At 41.6% G+C, this 20,181-nt stretch overlaps 1 protein-coding gene and 1 long non-coding RNA gene across 7 annotated transcripts in view; both read right to left on the minus strand.

The window, feature by feature from the left end:
- The window catches only part of PLD1 (phospholipase D1), a 201,834-nt gene extending 189,343 nt beyond the window's left edge, over positions 1 to 12,491 (minus strand). For 2 of the 6 annotated variants that reach the window (XM_033429527.2, XM_033429525.2), the window contains exon 1: positions 11,949 to 12,488. In XM_033429527.2, coding sequence (XP_033285418.1) covers positions 11,949 to 12,174 — 226 coding nt within the window. In that variant the 5' untranslated portion in view covers positions 12,175 to 12,488. Of the gene's footprint in view, positions 1 to 11,948 lie in introns of all 6 variants that reach the window. The other 4 variants (XM_033429529.2, XM_033429528.2, XM_033429530.2 and 1 more) reach the window with 4 other exon arrangements.
- LOC125964393 (uncharacterized) overlaps positions 1 to 20,181 on the minus strand; it is a 602,357-nt gene that overhangs the window by 189,343 nt on the left and 392,833 nt on the right. The gene's annotated exons all lie outside the window — the stretch shown is intronic.

Here is a 20,181-nt window from a genome sequence, read left to right on the forward strand (position 1 = left end):
GGTATCCTGGATGGGATCCTGGAACAGAAAAAGGACATTAGAGAAAACTGAGGAAATCTGAATAAAGTATGGACTTTAATAATAATGCATTAGTATTGGTTCTTTATAACAAATGTGCCATCCCAGTGTAAGTTGTTAGTAAGATAGGAAACCATAGTTTACACTGTATACCATCTTTGCAACTTTTCTATAAACCTTAAACAAAAAGTTTATTTTTAAAAAGGTAAATATACAAAATCATGTTTTTTTAATGAGATGCTTTTATTAACAGTAGAGTTCAGAGAAGCTCCAGAGCCCTGCTCTCTATATCTCTGACCCTATAGGGACTTCCCTGGTGGTCCAGTGGTTAAGACTTCACACTCCCAATGCAGCCGGTCCGGGTTCGATCCCTACTCAGGGAACTAGAGCCCGCATGCATACCACAACTAAAAGATCCCTCATGCTGCAACTGGAGATCTCAAGTGCCACAACTGAGACCCGGTGCAGCCAAATAAATAAATAAATATTTTTTGAAAAATCTTTAAAATATATATATCTCTGACCCCACTCGCTGCTCCAATCCTAGCTTGCCTCTCTGAAACCCAGAGCAGTTTGAAATCACTATCATGAAAAACTGGGACAAGTTACCATTACAAAACACCAGCCCATTTCGGGCAGCCTAGCAGCATTGAGCTGCGTGACTTCAACTGACTGTATTAGACCACAAGCTCTATGTGGGAACCACGTCTTAGCCACACAAGCGCATGCTGAGCGCTCTGTTGACAAAACACTCTGCTGACAAACTCACCAGCACCAGCAGGAGCAGCACCATTGCAAACACAAGGTGATGGCTTTCACTGCCAGCCCTACTGGCCTTTCTTGGCCACAGATCTGCAAAAATTACTTCCCCATTCGTCAAGTCTGTTCCCTGTGAGATCAGATAGGACAAACCTCTCCAACATGCCCTTCTGGCCTCCTGGAGTCTTACAGAGTGATGCACACTCCCCCTCACACCCATAACCCCACCCAAACACCACCTCCGGTAGAACTCAAAAAAGGAGGGAAACAGGAGATTCCGAAAATCGATCAGGTTTATTTTATACTACTTTCATGTTTAACTGATCCATTTTATCACAGATTAATCACCCACAGGACAAATGGGTACAGCTGAATCAAGCCCTAACGCTCTCTCTGCAAATGAAAGTTAACATTCACACAGAGAGCAAAAGACTTTGTTCCCCATCAGTTGAGAGTGGCCATTGTTCCAAACGGCAGTAATATCTCAGCAATGAATCTCTGTCATGAAAGTAACATCTGTGGAGTCAGGAAAGAACTATTGCGAAAACAGATGAATCACTTGGGAACCCAGGGTTCACACTAACATCACATACTTATGTAGCAGTTTGGAGAGGCATTCATTTTACAAGTAATTAGTGAGCACACACTACATGCCAGGCAAATCCTAGCTCTCATGGAGCTTATGTTCTTATGTAGGAAACTCAATATTTAAGAAAACAAGACATGAAGAAAAATTCATAGTGATAAGTGCTGGGGTGAAAATCACCCACGGTAAAATGCTAGGATGATGAGGCTGTGGGCGAGGTAATACGGACGGATCGGGGAGGCAGATTTTATGGTCGGGAAAGACTTGCCAGACAGGTAATATTTGAACTTTTTGTCACTGACCCAAATGTCAAAGAGATGCAAGCCATGCAAAGACTTGGGAGAAGGGTGTTCCTAGCAGAGGGAACGGCACAATGCGAAGGCCCTAAAATGGAACCAGGTTGGTGTGTTCCAGAAACAAAAACCTCCTGACAATCCCCAGAGATGGGCAACTGTAGTTCAGAAAGGTGAAATCTGAGGCCAACGTGGAAGTAAACCCAGTACAGCCAACGGCCCTGCTAGTCTCCAAGCACCACGCAGAGCTGTGTCCTTAGCTGGGAAGCTAGGCCCCAAAAGAACTGAGTGCGGGGAATCAGGCCCTCATCTGAGAAACACGTGCATGGGGCAAAGAGGCAGCCTCTGAAAGCTGTTTCACAGGAAGAGAATTTGAGGCCAAACATAAAAATCAAGACTCCTGTGCAATGTGGCCAGGGCAGCAGCCCAAATGACTTGATACTATACAGGGCACATGAGGCCCCAGGGCTGGGCAGCGAGCGCCCACAAGGGCCAAGCAGGTGCACGGGAGGATCGTCAAAACCCAAAGGGAACTTACTATATACTGCACTGAGTCTCCCCCACCCCAAGAATCCCAATTGAGTAGGTATGTGACAGACCTGGGAATCTGAAGGTAAATAAGTTCCCAGGTGATTCTGTTTAGTCAGATCTCAGAATGACTGTGATTGGGAGTGAGGAGAGGGCAAGCTTGTCCTGGACGGGAAAGTTGAGTCTGAAGAATCCTGTCTCTACAAACGAACAGAATCAAGGACTGAAGTGAATGCAGTAAGCATTTGGTATAACTCAGTGTCCACTCATAATTTTAAAAATTATTTAAAAAGAAAAAGGGAAGTAAAATTTTATAGTCTAATAAAGATTATCTAAAAAATGTATAGCTTATATCATTTATGGAGAATTTGAGAGTATTCTCCTAGGAATAGGAATGAAACAAGATTGACAGCTATTACCACTTATCTTCAATGCCATTATAGATGTCATATTTAATGCAATTAAACAAGGAAAAGAAAAAAATCTTCTACAAGTTGGGAAGAAAAAAATAAAGTGAATGCAGTTGAAATAAAAATATATATATATGAAACCAAAACTGTACCAGCTAATAGGAAAATACAGTTAAGAACATTGTGTAACTAGGTGTATTCCTTTCCCTCCAGCCACATCTCCAAATTCAGGAGACATTACCTTTGTTTTCAATATAATGTATTCAGTGTAAGTTTAAAATCTAAACTTAGGCTATATGATGTTTCATAATGTCATGTTTAACATTGGCTCATGAAATTCCTGAAAATTTAAAACCAGCTCTCAGCATGAGCCAGTTCCTGCGTACCACTGGCAAAAGCTTTTAAAAAAAACAGTCCACTGCCTTTCCTTTCCTTTCCCTCTTCAGGTCTTAGTCTTCTCTTCCCTACAATCAATGTACAGTCTTCACATCTGCTCCTAGAAGCCCCACGGTTCCAGCTGCTGAGGGGCAGCTGGTGCCAGGAGGTGGGCGGGGAGGGGGATGGGAGGAAGCAGCTGGCTCACAGGCCCCATCTAGGACTCATCAAGAATGCCTGTGCTTGGGGTGTTTTACATACTGGGATTTCACACAAGAGCTCATTCAGAAAAGCAGTTCTTGGGGGCAGGGCGGGGAACAGTAACGACAATGTTTTTCTTCAAGTGTGAAAAGTGCTGGTCTAGGTTATTGACACACAGTCTACACGTCCATCCATGATGGTGCAGATATGTGTTACCCACACCCTAATAAAGCTGGTGGTGCCAACGATGCCCTCCTCCAATCTAAAGCTAAAGAACGTGATGGGAGGGATATTTTTCCAACACAGCACGTGCTAGTTCACTCTCACCTTGAGAGTGCACTCTATTCTTAATTCTAAATACATTTTTAAAATACACCTCTAGGGCTTCCCTGGTGGCGCAGGGGTTGAGAGTCCGCCTGCCGATGCAGGAGACGCGGGTTCGTGCCCCGGTCCGGGAAGATCCCACATGCCGCGGAGCGGCTGGTCCTGTGAGCCATGGCCGCTGAGCCTGCGTGTCCGGAGCCTGTGCTCCACAACGGGAGAGGCCACTACAGTGAGAGGTCCGCGTACCGCAAAAAAAAAAAAGAATACACCTCTATACAGGCGCTCCGTGGTAAAGAGCAATGAATCCTGCTTCTACTAAATGCCATCCTATGCTTATAAATTAAGAAAAATCAAATTTTCTACCTAATGTCAAAACACATACCCAAAAAGTATGACTGTCAACGGCATACAGTCCATTCTCCCTAGTTGTAACCAGCTCTGCTGCCAGAAGTCTTCCTGCTTCTCATCACTGGGGTCTCATGGAACGTCATTCTCACTCAAGAATTCCTCCTGGGCAAAATTAATTTCTCCCTCGTCCACATTCCCATAGGGCCCCACCTCCATGTCTCCTCCAGCAGTGATTCCAGTTTGCTTGGTTATTTATGGATGTCACTCCTGCTGGATTTGGGGTGGAGCAGGGAGGGCGATGTGAAAGAGCGGAACCTAAAATTTACTGTGTCATTTCTATGTTCTAGGCTCTACGCTAAATGCTTTACAGGCATCGTTTCCTGTAGTCCTCACAATAATCCTATGAGATAGGTACTACTTTTATCCCAATTCTACAGAGAGGTATAGGGGATTTTTTTTTTTTTTTTTTTTTTTTTTTTGCGGTACGCGGGCCTCTCACTGTTGTGGCCTCTCCCGCTGCGGAGCACAGGCTCCGGAAGCGCAGGCTCAGCGGCCATGGCTCATGGGCCCAGCCGCTCCGCGGCATGTGGGATCTTCCCGGACCGGGGCACGAACCCGTGTCCCCTGCATCGGCAGGCGGACTCTCAACCACTGCGCCACCAGGGAAGCCTGGTATAGGGGATTTTTAAGTTACTTGGCTCAGGCTACATGGTGCTAGAGTCCTCAGGATCTGAATCCTAGCTCTCTGGCTCCTAGGACAAGGCCTGTGGTCATTATTCCTCCTAGTGAGGAACCTGTGCGGCTCAACTGTGTCTTACTGTTATTTACCTTACTTGCTTTACAAGACCCGCTTTGCTTTGTCACTGTCTCATCACCCTGCATTTCCAGCCAAGACACTGGCAGCTTGGGGTTGGGACTGCGGTGAGGTGAGGGTTAGGGTTAAAAATCTTTGCTCTGTGTTCCTAGCTTTGAAATATTTAGCATCTACAATATCCTATCAGGTGATTTTTTTTTCCTTAGGATAATAGGATTCTGGAAACTGCATCTCAGTCCACTGCTACCTCCCCAATATCCTTACTTCAAAGGACTCTTTCATCAGAATTTAGGTAGAAAACACTGCAGGAAAAGGACAATAAAATGAGTACAGCTGCTAATTCAAAATGCCACAGACTGTCCACTCCACATCTATAAATTTATTTCTAAAAATAGTTAAATGGCACAGCAGAACAAATAAATAAGTAAAACATTCACTACGAAAACCTTCTTTTCGGGAAATATTTACATATTTTGAATAATGAATCACACCATGTTGCTTTATCCTTTAAATGCACCCTTTGATTCTGCTCACACTTATTGAACACTACAATGGACAGTGGCAAAAACACAGTCTGTGACCTCTCACAAGGAAGATGGGTGATAAAATAATTGCAAACCCAGTGATTCTAATATTATGCTATATGTAAAATTCATTCATATAAAACTAGTGTAAACAAAAACAAACTAGGTTGGTATGAAGATCCTAAGCAGGGGCTAAAAGTTCCCTGGTATCTCCCTGTCCACATGCTTTGTTAATTAGCAATAGTTTTAAGCAAAAGTAAGATCACTTCAAGATAAAGACCTGAATGTAAGACCTGAAACTGTAAAACTCCTAGAAAAAAAACATAGGCAGTATGCTCTTTTTTTTTTCTTTTTTTTTGTGGTACGCGGGCCTCTCCCTGTTGTGGCCTCTCCTGTTGCGGAGCACAGGCTCCGGATGAGCAGGCCCAGCGGCCATGGCTCACGGGACCAGCCGCTCCGCGGCATGTGGAATCTTCCTGGACCGGGGCACGAACCCATGTCCCCTGCATCGGCAGGCAGACTCTCAACCACTGCACCACCAGGGAAGCCCAGACAGTATGCTCTTTGACAATGGTCTTAGCAATATCTTTTGGGATGTCTCCTCAGGCAAGGGAAACAAAAGCAAAAATAAACAAGTGAGACTACATCAAACCAAAAAGCTTCTGAACAGCAAAGGAAGCCATCAACAAAACGAAAAGACAACCTACTAAATGGGAGAAGATATTTGCAAATCATATATTCAATAAGGGATTAATAATTCAAAATATATAAAGAACACATATAATTCAACAACAAAAAAACAAATGACCCAGTTTAAAAATGAGCAGAGGAGATGAATAAACATTTTTCCAAGAAGACATACAGATGGCCAACAGGCACATGAAAAGATGTTCAACATCACTAATTATTAGGGAAATCCAAATCAAAACCACAATGAGATATCACCTCATGCCTGTTAGAACGGCTATTATCAAAAAGGCAAGCAATAACAAGTGTTGGTGAAGATGTGGAGAAAAGGGAACCCTCAGTGTACTTTTGGTGGGACTGTAAATTGGTGCAGCCACTTTGGAAAACAGTGTGGAGGTTCCTCAAAAAATTAAGACTAGAACTAACTCCCATATGATCCAGCTATCCCATTTATGGGTATTTATCCAAAGAATACAAAACACTAATTTAAAAAGGTATATGCACCCTATGTTCATTGCAGCATTATTTATAACAGCCAAGATATGAAAACAACCAAAGTGCCCATCAATGAATGAATGGATAAAAAAGATGTGGTATATACAATGGAATATAACTCAGCCATAAAAAAGATGAAATCTCGCCATTTGCACCATATAAATGGACCTTGAGGGTATTATGCTAAGTGAAATAAGTCAGAGAAAAACAAATACTATATGATTTCACTCATTTGTGGAATATTTAAAAAAAAAAAAAAAGAGCAAAAAAAAGAACAAACCTACCAAAGCAAACCAAACACGTAGATACAGAGAACAGAGCAGTGGTTGCCAGAGGGGAAGGGCCAGGCTTTGGTGGGGGAGGGTGAAATGGGTAAAGGGGGTCAACTCTATGGAGACAGATGGAAACAAAATGTTGGTGGCTGTAGTGTATACAGAAGTAGAAATATACTGTTGTACACATGAAACTTACATAACGTTATAAATCTATGTAACCTCAATAAAAAATAATAAATAATCACTTCAAGATAAACCAAAGAAAAGATAATTCTCAACTACATTTGACATTTCAAAGGGCACTGTTAAGAGGAACCACACGGAAGCCCGGGCTTGTGTAAAGAGCTGACGAAGGTTTCAGCACCCTGTCTTCCCCTGTGCTGGCTCCTCTCTCCCTCTCCACCACCTTCCCTTGTCCATGTTTATTCCTTATTCCCCTTCATCCAAATGTAACTTACTCTCTGCAAAAGACGACTTTGAAAAAAATCACTGTTGAATATTGAACTTTGATTTTCCTGTCCTTAATATGAAGTTTGGCAGTTTATGCCCTTAGAAGTCTCTCCCTCTCTCAACAAAAGAGCCACAACCAAAGTTATTTTTATTTCCATGTTGCTCTTGGCTCATTTTCTTTTGTGCGTCAGAGGCTTTCAAAAGGTTCCCGACTCTAGATCCAAAAAGCTCAAAAAATGATTGAGTACAGGATAAAATAGTCCTCTCATCCAGAGGGGAGCCTGAGGTCATAGGTAGCCATCACCAGCAGCTGGGGAAAGAATCTGGGGTTCTGAAGCCCTGAGCAGCAAGACTTTCCAGGACCCACAGTCGCCCACAAGCTTCTGCTCCATCTGCCCGGAACATAACCCAGGACTTTATTTAGCAGATTGGCTCTGGAATGGTCATAATGATTATTAAAATGTTGAAGAGTTTCCCCACAACTGGCAAATACTGCCCCCCACCAAAATACACACCTTGGCCTCCCCAGGTCCTCTCAGGATCCCTGTCCCAAACTCCTTACAATCAAGAGGCAAGGAGACCAGTAGAAAGTCTCCAGGACCCTCCCCCAGTGCTCACAGACCTGGACATAACCACACTCCACTTTAATTTCCTCTACTGAAAAATAAGGGCATTGAACTGATTCTCTGAGTTGTACTTTGATTGCAATTATGTCAAATTATTTATCCCTGAGGACAAGGACAAGATAGGAATATAACAGTATGAAAAAAGTTCATCTGTTAGGAGGGTGGAATCTCGGGTTATATTTTTCTGATGAGACAGCAGTGCCAAAATCCTGGGTTCAGGATGCCTGGGATGGAATCCCAGGTCTGCCATGGGCTAGTTGTATAATCTCGCTGTGCCTCAAATTATCTCATCTATAAAATGGGGATGGTAGGACTATTACCTACTTCACAGGGTTGTTTTGAGAATAAAATGTATTCATGTTTGTAAATCTCTTAGAATAGTACCTAGCGCACAGTCAGCACTTTTAAGTGTTGATTAAATGAGCAAATCATGTTATTCTGTCCCAGAATATTTGTTCAATAAATTCAAAAGTTAAGCAACTTTCACAACACAAAGGAAAAAAATAACTGAGACAGTATGAAACACTTACATATCCATATACTGTTGTTTAATAACCCAGCACTAAAACATCTGAGATCCAGATTTTACACTGCACTGTGTGCATTTAGGGAAACTAACACATTGGAAGGCATTTCCACTGCAGCATGAGATATGATTTGTACCACTCCTTTCTAATCAGAAATGTCACAGGCTTATGGGAAATTTAGGTTACAAGTTTCTCATTTTAACCCTGCAAAAACATTTACCCATACCCTGGTGGGAGAATACATTTTATTTTGTGGCGCTAAGACTTAAAGGATTATAAACATAAAACCAGGCCTCGCACAGCTACAGCTTCTCTCGCGGACACAATGACTCAAACTAAGAGTTTAAAGGGCCATATCTTATGTGCTGGGTCCTCTGGCATCAATCTTTAAAAACACCTACAGTGGAAAAGAAACTGCTACACCTAGCAGCTATCTTGATCAAAACTCCTTTTAGAGGACTTCCCTGGTGGCGCGGTGGTTAAGAATCTGCCTGCCAATGCAGGGGACACAGGTTTGATCTCTGGTCTGGGAAGATCCCACATGCCGCAGAGCAACTAAGCCCATGCGCCACATCTACTGAGCCTGCGCTCTAGAGCCCACGAGTCACAACTACTGAGTCCGCGAGCCACAACTACTGAGCCTGCATGCCACAACTACTGAAGCAAGCACGCTTAGAGCCCGAGCTCCAAAACAAGAGAAGCCACAGCAATGAGAAGCCCTAGCACCTCAACGAAGAGTAGCCCCCACTCGCCACAACTAGAGAAAGCCCAAGCGCAGCAACGAAGACCCAATGCAGCCAAAATTAAATAAATAAATAAATTTATATAAAAAAAAGAACATTAAAAAAAAAAGCAAACTCCTTTTAGTTACTAAAAGGCTGCCACAACCTGAGCTCAAGCATAATTTAGAAACATGCTACTGCACTGCTAAGGAGACAAAAGTATTTCATTTTTCTGTTAAAGATTAAGGAGAGGAAACTATCAACAATAACTCCAGGGAATTCCCTGGTGGTCCAGTGGTTAAGACTCAGAGCTCTCACTGCCCAGGGTGCGGGTTCAACCCCTGGTCTGGAAACTAAGATCCCACAAGCTGCCCGGTGTGGCCCAAAAAAACCAAAATCAAAACAAAACCAAAAAACTCCCTTACCTGTTTCTCCCACTTAATAGTTAAACCTCACAGTACCTTTACACACAAATTTAAATAGCTCATGAGTTTATCCTCATAGAGTAATGTATTAGACCTTTCCTGATGGAGGTAAGATTTACTAAACACAGTCTGGCTACAGCTTTTCAATTTTCTTCTTTAAAAGTGAATTTCTCTAAAGCTATGAGAAGGAACTCAAACTTTGCTTAGTGAGAAAACTAAAGCTTGAATTACAATCATTATCATTAAAATGTTATTAAAACCCTAAAAAAAATGAAAAGAGTTTTGTGGAGGGATAGTGGCAATGGTAACACAATAATATGAAAGTACTTAATGACACTAAACATTATACCAAAAAATAGTTAAAATGAGGACTTCCCTGGTGGCGCAGTGGTTAGGAATCCGCCTGCCAATGCAGTGGACACGGGTTTGAGCCCTGGTCTGGGAAGATCCCACAAGTCGTGGAGCAGCTGGGCCCCTGTGTCACAACTGCTGAGACCGCGCTCTGGTGCCCGCGAGCCACAACTGTTGAGCCCGTGTGTCTAGAGCCCGTGCTCCGCAACAGAAGAAGCCACCGCAGCGAAGAGTGGACCCCACTCTCCACAACTGAGAGGGCCCATAAGCAGCAATGAAGACCCAAGGCAACCAAGAATAAATAAACAAATTTATTTAAAAAAAAAAAAAAGTTAAAATGACAAATTTTATGTTATGTGTATCTTAGCACAATAAAAATAAAGTGAAATAAAATAACTAAAATACCCTGTAAGGGCTTCCCTGGTGGCGCAGTGGTTGAGAGTCCGCCTGGCGATGCAGGGGAAAATGGGTTCGTGCCCCAGTCTGGGAAGATGCCACATGCCGCGGAGCGGCTGGGCCCGTGAGCCATGGCCGCTGAGCCTCCGCGTCTGGAGCCTGTGCTCCGCAAAGGGAGAGGCCGCAACAGTGAGAGGCCCCCGTACCGCAAAAAAGAAAAAAAACAAAGAAAAAACAAAAAAAACAACAACTATGTAAGACTTAAAGGTAAATGAAATTTATAACAAATGATTTTCAATTAAGAAACACATATTTAGTAATCAGACAACTTCTAAGGAGCAGGGTCCCCCACGACCTAGTTGTAAGTGCATCAACAAGCCTAAATGAGTGTTAGACAGCACTTCTCGCCATGGTTCACAAATATTCTGACATCAGGAACAAACATGGTGAAGACACACTTTCCTCAAAGCCATAACTACTCACACTTTTTATATGGATTGTGAGTTACACTAGATCCTGAGAAGACAGGCTGGGAGCTCAGACAATTAGTGAAAAGATCCTCAAACAACATTTAAAGGCTGTGTACAAATTCAAGCTAAAAGCCTGTGTACAATTCACTTGTATGTATGTTATCACAAAACATTTAATACTATTAAAAATTTAATAAGAATTTAAGAAATTCTTATTCAAATAGGCAGTGTGTAATTGTGGAGCCTGTTAATAGTTCAAGCTGTAGATTCTTTCCATTCTTTACACTTTCACTGCACCACCATTAACTGGCCATTTAACACAGCACTGAGGACTCTGGACACCTGGTCTCCCCAAAGCCCTGAGAAAGCACTCAAAGGGCGATCTAAACTGTAACAGGCAGGCCTGGCAGATAAAGTTAAGGGAACTCCTCATTCTGGGGAAAAACCTAGTGATAATCAAATGCAGAAACCCTTATGGTCAGTAAGAATCTACTTGCGTTTAGTACTTCACAGAGGACGTAAAGAAGGCAATAATCGGAGACTAGGAGAGGGAGCAAATATAGGCGTGGCGGTAGCTCTGGACTGATTCTACAAGGGTAGTTCTGAAGGGCTTAACAAAATCCTATTCAAGGCTTGGAGCACCACGCTCTTGGATCTGAGACCTAAGTCCCACATACCTGGAGCTGGAGCGAGAAAAACAAGTCCCTTCACACACGCCCAGCTCCTTGCCCCCCACCTTGCCCTGCCCGACCCCGGCGTCATCACTTCGTGGGCCCCGCAGCGGGCAGCTGTGTGGCCACACGCCCGGGACCGTTCATCTGGCGGGCTGGGCTCCAAGCCTCGGAACGCAGCACTTCCTGGTTGGTCCGGGATGCTGGTCCCATCGCGCCCGCCATCCCGGTCATCCCATAGCGCACGCGAACCCTCGGGCGCGCGAGATGACCTGGGGTCACCGGACACACTGTACTGGGGGCCCCCGCGGCGAGGGAGATGGGCACATCCTGCAGAGGACGCCCCCAACTTCGGCCCGGAGCCAGCGCGGCTCTGCGCGCCACACAGCCGCCCGCCCCGGCAAGAGTGAGCGCCGAAGTTGTCAGCGTCGACTCTGCAGGAACCCGGGACGAAGGCGTGCACAGGAGGACCCCGGAGGCTGCCAGGGAGGCCGCTCCCGCGAGGCCGCACGAAGCTGGCGCCCGCCGCCGACGCCACTGCCAAGGTTCCGTCCAAGTTGGGCGGGGAGCGGCCAGCTGCCCGAGGCTGGCGGGAGGAGGGACGGTGCGCGAGCGCAGCGGAAACCGGCTCCCGCGGGAGCTCTGCGCGCCCCAGCCGCGGCGCGGCTCCTACCTGTGGGGCGAGGGCGGCCGGCCGCGGGAACCTGCGCGGTGGCGGCGGATTCTCGGGGCTCGGGCGCAGCTGGCACCACTGGAGGCGGGGGAGGAGGGAAGGAAGGAGGGCCTGAGTGAGGACCGCGCCGTCTCCCGGAACTCGGCGCCGGGATTCGCGCTGGCCCGGCAGGGGTGGGGCGAGGCGGTGTCGGTGCGGATGCGTCGCGGCGCAAGCGGGCCGCCATCGCTGGGCAGGAGGTCTCCGGCCGCTGGGCCTCTCTCCTGGTCCCTATTTCTGATTCTTTCTTCTCCCAGAGTTTCAGAACTCAACTGCGTTAACCTAGGGAACGTTCACTAGCATTTTTATTATTATTTTCAGGTACTCTTGAGCCGCCAAGGGCCCAGACACTGTTGTAGGAGCTTTGCCTAGATTATCTTATCCTCATCTATCGCAGCTGGTAGCCAGAATTGGTCTATTTTACAAGTAGGGGAGAAGAGCCAAAAAGTGTAGTAACTTGCCTGAGGTGACGCAATTAAGAAGTAGGAGCTTCGTTGATGTCATCCATAAGGTTTCTTCCAACTCCCTGGCGGTAGGTGTTATCACTAATTTACAAGCAAAGGAAACTGGAAACTGAGACTCAGAAAAGTGACGTAACCAGCCTAAGGTCACCCAGTCAAGAACGTAGGAGACTAGAATTTGTGTCTTGATGTCTGAAACTCAAGCTGGGTATAATTCAGAAATCAGTATAAAATAATAAACCAGAAGTAAAACATGGAAAATTTCCCATTCCACCCACGGAACTGTCCAAATAAAGCGATTTTGATGTCCACTTAGAACAAAGTCTTAAGGAAAAAAAAGAACCAGTTGTCATGTGGCTTGACTAGCAGCCATTTTGGAATATAGCTTTGAATATATGCCACCCTAACCTCATTACATAGTGTTGCTTTCTGCCAAAGCCAAAGGAAGCTATTGCCTCCACATACCCCAAACTGTTAATAATGATGGCTTCTTTAAAGCACTTAGTGGATACTGCGCGGCCGAGACTGGCTGAGTTACATAATGTCTTACTGCACACGTGTAACTACATGAAGTGAAAAATATAATATTCCAGTCCAAAGTAGGGTAGGAGACGTGAAATTATACTGTAGTCTGGAACTCTGTTTTCCTGTAACCTATAGTTGCTCAGCTCTCCCTGGACTACATTTTTCCCTCTTGAGCACATCTTTTCCTAATGATAGAAGAGTCACACTGCCTTCACTCTTTCCTTGTTGACAGAAATGATTGATGTCTTTTGAATCCTATGATACTGACAGAATTTTACAGTTAAACACATGGCCCTCTGAGCAAGCAGAGTATTGCCTAAGAGGACTTTGGCAAGTGTAAGACAAGCATGTTACCAAAAGGCTGAATACCCTTTCCTCCCCTTATTTCTCAAGTTTTATTAGTCACAGATGATTTGATAAGTATTATATGCACAAGTAATGCACTCTTACAAGCTTGTCTTTAGAAATTATAACACTTTTGATTGGGAACCAGCAGGCTGTAAAATTGCATCCCAAATTCGAAGTGTCATCATTAAAACATTTGGCAATAGGTTTTTCTATTAACTATAATAAGAAATAAAATTATTTAAGTGCCCTCACAGTAATTGAATTTCTGCTTCCCTGAGCTAGAGGAATAAAATAGAAAAAGGCCATACGTTTTTTAGAGATAAACTTAAGCTATGGACTGTCAAATATAAGTTTTATATATAGTATGATTCTTTGTGTGATTATTTCTATTGTCCTGAGAGATTTGCTGACGGTTGGTTGTTGTTTTTCCAAATCTTGCGTATCTTCAGAGATGTCAAGAAAGAAACGACTATGGAATCCTGTTATAAATCCATCTGGATACATATTTGACATTTTTATCACACAAGTGGTATTCTAAATCCTCTTCAATTTTTATCTTTTCTTCTCAGTATAAAAGTAATATATGCCCATTTTATAATTTTTACATTTATATTTTACAAAAATACAAGGTTTTGGAGACTACAGAAAATAATTTTTTTAATTAAAATCACCTATATTTTCCCCCTCCACACATACCCATTATTAACATTTTGTTTTATTTCCTTTTTGTTTTCTATACATAAAGATTTGTTACAAAATTAAATTAACACCACCTGTACAAACAATGTTGAATCCTGTTTATCTCACTGAATATTTATAAATTGAGTATTTTTTTACCATCGCTAAATTAAAAAAAAATTTAGTGGTTGAAGAATATTCTAATTACTTACTTATCTGCTCATCTATTGGTGGCTTTTAGAATGTTTCCAGACTTTCTGGAAGTTTTAAGTCATTCAGGAATGAACACTGTGAATACCCATCTTTGTTGAGAATAGGGACCTAAGAATGGAACTACTGGATCAATATTTATAAACATTTTTGAAACTCTGTGAGATGCTGCAAAAATACCTTCCAATATTAAGTATAATCTTGCTTATAATTTGGAAATGTGATGGACCAAAATCATATCTTGTTTTAATCAGCATTTCTTCAATAATCAGTAACGATGAAAACTTTTTTCATGTTTATTATTTGTACAATTTACTGAGAATGATCTATTCATATCTATTGCCTGTTTTTTCCTATGTGATATTATTGCTGCTCTTGTTAATTTACATTAATGCTTTTAATAGAAACATTATTTATATATGTATTATCTATAGAATAAATAAAATTTACATACCAGTGTCCTCCCCCAGATTTTATCTTGTGGTATATTTTATATGTACGCTGCTGTCCAGATCATCTAGGTCATTTTTGGATACCCAGCATCCATCATCTCTTCTAATAATTCCATTTTCTTATAGAGAATTATCTCTACCCAAATGTGTATAGTCTCAGCAAAAGGATAATTTGAGGCAGCAATCTCCAAGACAAAAGGCAGATCCTTCCTCTCTGTTCCCACCACCAGTTCATTTATGCTGTAGGTCAGGTGGACTGAATCCCAAGGAATGAGAGAGTGGGTAGTGTCTGGGGCTGGGCTCACTGGACAGAGGCAGTAGCAGCTTCAGCAGCAGCTTTACCCTGACCAGGGTGGCCCAGTCAGAGACGATTCCCCACTTCCTGATTTGTTTGTTTTTAACCTTATGGCACTTCCTTTGTCACTGTTGGTTCCAGTCTTGTCTCCCAGCCTTGCCTTGAGTCTTTGAGCCCCTGGGGCCCTTTTCCTTCAGATAGCAAGAGTCTGCATCCATTGCTTGTCTCTTGATAACCCTCACTAACATAACTTGTGTGACTTCTATATCATTCCATCCACCTAACAGTCCCCTGATCAGCACTTCATTTATTCGTTATGAATCCTAATTAACTAATCACAGTACACATGCTACTCTGGAAACTCAGAGTATGAAGCAGGATATTTTATCCTCAGTCACCTGCTGACATAAATCATTTTAGCCATCATAACACTGATGGAATGAAAGATGAGAATAATGTGATTATCAAGGCTTAAAAAAAAAAAAAAAGTGACAGTGGTTAGGACCAGGACTCTCAAGAGAGAACGAGGAACAGAGTGGATATTGCTAAGGTGTACAGAAGCATTGTAACTCTCGATCTTCATTTTAGCTTCCTGCGGACCATTCATCCATTTCATGATTTCTCCCAACAGCACTCAGTTTGTGGGCTGTCTACCATGTGACTCTTTAAAAAGGGGCCGCACTGATGCCTACAACCGGAGCTGAAACATCAGAGGTAATCTTCTCAGTTACCCTTAGCCAGTCCCTTTGAAGTGTTTTCATATCCAAAGACCCAAAAGGATCCAACTGCCCTAACTGTCAGTAGGTAAGTCTAAAACCTTGTTTAAAATATCTTTATATCTTCAATGTTTGTGTATCTTTTAAAATTGTATTCATTTTCATGGATTTGTACATTTATAAAAGCATGATTATTAAATGAGAAAACATGCAAAATCATTTAAAAGAGTGAATATTTGTTTAGCATGATACAATTGTATGTCAGTTGGTTGCTACAATTGTATTCAAGTAACTATAAAAGCAACTGTAATCAGTTCCCCCCAAATCCATAAATTGCACAGTAAAAAAATGATATCAAGGAAGTATTGCTTTGTGACTCCATAATAAAGAAAAACATGTTTTTCAAAGCTAACATGTTTTATACAAACATATCTATGTATTTTTAACTTTTAAACTTAACATCAAGTATAAAGTTTCATTCATTCATACATTATAAAAAACCACTATGTTGCAGGTACTGTTTTAGTAGCTGCAACATAGTGGGTTTTTATAATGTTAAGTTTAAAAGAAGGTACTACATGAATAAGACAAATGAAGCGTCTGCTTTTCTGTAGGAGGACAGACTGAAATATGTAGGAGATGAAAGGTACTGTGAAGAAATATAAACCAGGGTAAAGGAAAAGACAAGGGCTTCCAGAATGAGGTTGAGGGAAGCTGACAGAGAAAAGCCTTATCAGGCGTCTCTGATAAGGTGACACCAGAGCAGAAGAAAAGAAGCAAATCTTGCAGATGTCTGGAGGAAGAGCATCAACCTCATGGTTGTACAAAGGCCATGAAGTAGAAATATATTTGATATTTTCCAGGGAAGAGTAAGGAGGCAAAGGTGAATTGAGTGGCGTGAGCAGGGAGAAAAATGATAGAAAATGGAGTCAGAGGGGTGGCAGGGTGCAAGTTCCTAAGAGGAAGGGGTTTGAATTGAATGTTTTGTGTTTCACTTTATTCGAGTATAGTTGATTTACAATGTCATGTTAGTTTCAGGTGATGCATATATATATTCTACATATATTCAGATATATATATATATTCTTTTTCAGATTCTTTTCTCATATAGGCCATTACAGAGTACTAAGTAGAGTTCCCTGTGCTATACAGTAGGTCCTTGTTGCTTATCTATTTTATATATAGTAGTGTGTATATGTGGAATTTAATGTTGATTGATACGAAAATCTTGAGGCGGAAGAGGGACACAGTGCGACTTTTGTTTTAGAAGGAGCACACCTACTGCCATCTGGAGACTAGACTGCGTGGGGGTGAGGATAGAAGCATGAAGACCAAGGAGCAGTCCAAGGAAGGATGGACTGGAGTGAGAGTCATGGAGGTGTTGGAAGGGATCAGATTCTGCATCTTGGTGTAGATAGGAAAGAAACCAATATTCAGGAAAACCAAGGAAGGAAAACCAAATATTAAGGAGGAGGCTTACTCGACAAGGGCATTAGTTATTCCCTGACCATACAAAATTCCTGGGGAGATGAATTAGTGAAGGCATCAGTGGTGTCCAATTAGTAGCATTATTGCTGCATTTTTTTCAGTTTATTTTATTTTTTACAAAATTTTATTACAGTATAGTTGATTTCCAATGTTGTGTTAGTGTCAGGTGTACAGAAAAGTGATTCAGTTATTAATATATTCATTCTTTTTCATATTATTTACCCATACAGGTTATTACAGAATATTGAGTAGAGTTCTCTGTACTGTTGCATTTTTTATCTTCACTTGGGCAAATGCCCTATTTGTTTATGAAATGTAAGTTTGATTTATTGCAGTTTTGCCCTGTGGAACTCAGTTCTACCACCCTTTAGACCAGTTCCTACACCATACATATTCCCATTTCAAAATTAAAGACAGATTTCTTTCCCATCAAGTTTTGACTCAGCCTTTGCCCAAATAAACATGCAACAAATCCAGCTTTTCACATCATAAGTTCAGTGCTGGTTGAAATCAGATATTGTACCTATAGTCTCAAAAGCATCTAGCTTCAGACTCTATTACACATTAGCATTATGTATTTTCCAATTTAAATGTTTCTACAAACATTTGTTTGGTTTTACACTTTCTTAGTTCAGTTTAGATTTAGAAATTTATGTTTGTTATACCAGCAAATGTTTTTACTTAGAATAAAAGAATAGAAATAGAAGGACATATTATAAAAGGTTTCTTTAATGATAATAGAATGACAAAACTTCCCAGGATGAGAGCCACTTGGGTCCCTGCCTGTGTGCCTTCTAATCTTTTAGAACCTCCAGAGAATTATGGAAGTGTTTTCTTGGCAAACATTTGCTAACAGCTAAGGGGTTTGGAAAACATCATTTGCCTGCATCACTTTTTATTTTCCAGTAGAAATGTAATCATATGGACATTCACACTAAATTGTTGCTGATGTAGGTTTTCACACTTGTATAATCTGTCGCACTAAAGGTGCACTTTCAAATTCATGCCTTAGGGCTTCCCTGGTGGCGCAGTGGTTGAGAGTCCGCCTGCTGATACAGGGGATGCGGGTTCGTGGCCCGGTCTGGGAGGATCCCACATGCCACGGGGGCGGCTGGGCCCGTGAGCCATGGCCGCTGAGCCTGCGCGTCCGAAGCCTGTGCTCCGCAGTAGGAGGGGCCACGGCAGTGAGAGGCCCGCCTACGGCAAAAAAAAAAAAAAAAAAATTCATGCCTTAGTCTAGTTTGTAAGCCTGTAGAGACTGTCCTACCCTCACACCCAGATACAGCAAAAGCATCTCTCAGAAACCTCTCAGCTCTCAGCTTCAGTTGAGCTCTGGGTGTTTCCAGGATGCAGAACCCTCTGCAAGAACAAAGTGGAAAAAAAAGAAAAAATATATATTTTACACACACACACACACACACATATATACATACATATATTATTTCTTTAGTGGAACAATCTATTTGACTTACATGCTCACTTTGAATTATAGACCCTCTGCCCAAAGATGTGACTTCATTATCCTTTTAACAACAAAAATTCAGGGAACAAATTTCAGAATTATCAGTCCTTAACCTTACAATGAAAAAGACCCCGACATATCATCAAAAATACTTTTCAATTCTTTACTCATCTTATATTCACCACCGCACACGCACATGTCCACAAGCTCCAAAACCCTTAGGACCAGATGAATTTAGGATATTCAGAATTTTATGAATTTTGGAAAATTATATATTATATAATTATGTTATATTATAATCATATATAATAGCCCCAGTGAGGCTTGGGGCAGCACCCCATAATTAAATACCCTCATATTTCTGCAGCAAAAGACGTGAATAGACACACTGGATGGAAAAATAAAAACTGTAAATAACCTCGAATCAATTCAGGTCCGATTTTCCTGTGCAGTGAGTTCGGAAGAAAACTTGGTTTTCAGAACTTTTTGGATTTTAGAATTTTGGATAGGGCATCACAGACCTGAATTAAAACAGAATGGAGTAGACCCTGGAGACAAGGAAGAACACTTTAAAACCCTTTTCCCTACCCCCTCCCAATTCATTCAATATCTTAGAGCACAATGTTTTTTTTGCCAACTAATCAGATTCATTGTATTTTTATGTTTTTAACAACTGTATTTAGCAAATAGATTCAAAACCCATTTGAAAGTCATTTTGGGGAAGATTTTTTAATTGAATAAAAAATCTCTATTTCCAAGCTTTTTAAGGGGGACAGATACGAGAATTTTTATAGATGACACATATTTTCCAAAGTCAATCAGTTACGAAGGAAGCACTTCCAAAGGTCTGCTGTCATTATGCCCTTCACCATGGCCCGAGTTTCCTTCAAAACAGAAACTCTCCCACTTGTTATTAAAGTGACACTTCTATTATGAAGACAGTATTAATTTTAAATTCTGTTTTACTGTCACAGAATTGATAGACACTTGTTATAGAAAAGACAGAGTGTGAAACACTAATGTTTTTGGAAAATAAAGTGTGTCACTCCTTTAACGTACTCAACCATGATAAAACCAGTAACCTTGTCTGCGATACAAAATGTTTACATCATTACTCATCATCTCTACTAAGAACAGTGAATAGTTTGCTATAGTCTAAAGGTCTTATTTTTATACCATTATCTATGTCAGTAGATATAGTATCTATATAGCAATTTGCACACTTTTAGCTTCACCTTATTTGCTGCAAGAACATCTTGCCTCTGAGTGATGCAATGAATAAATTTATTTTAAAGCTGTCTGCATTTTTATCCCAGAATCCAAATTTTATTCCAGCCAAAGCAACTCTTCCATCAGTGGTGACATTGTCACAATTTTTCCATAAAACATTGTTTTTGTTATGGAATTCATATATGCTGATAATATATTTTGTCCTTCAGTACATCTTTGCTTTATTCAGTAGCTTTCAGCCCTATGAGAGCAACACATCCTTTTTATTGTTGTAACATCCTCTTTATTATCTTGAAGTGGAATTAATTCATAATTTCACAAAATACAAA

Source organism: Orcinus orca, chromosome 5 (assembly GCF_937001465.1).
Source record: "Orcinus orca chromosome 5, mOrcOrc1.1, whole genome shotgun sequence".
NCBI classification, from domain to species: Eukaryota; Metazoa; Chordata; class Mammalia; order Artiodactyla; family Delphinidae; genus Orcinus; species Orcinus orca.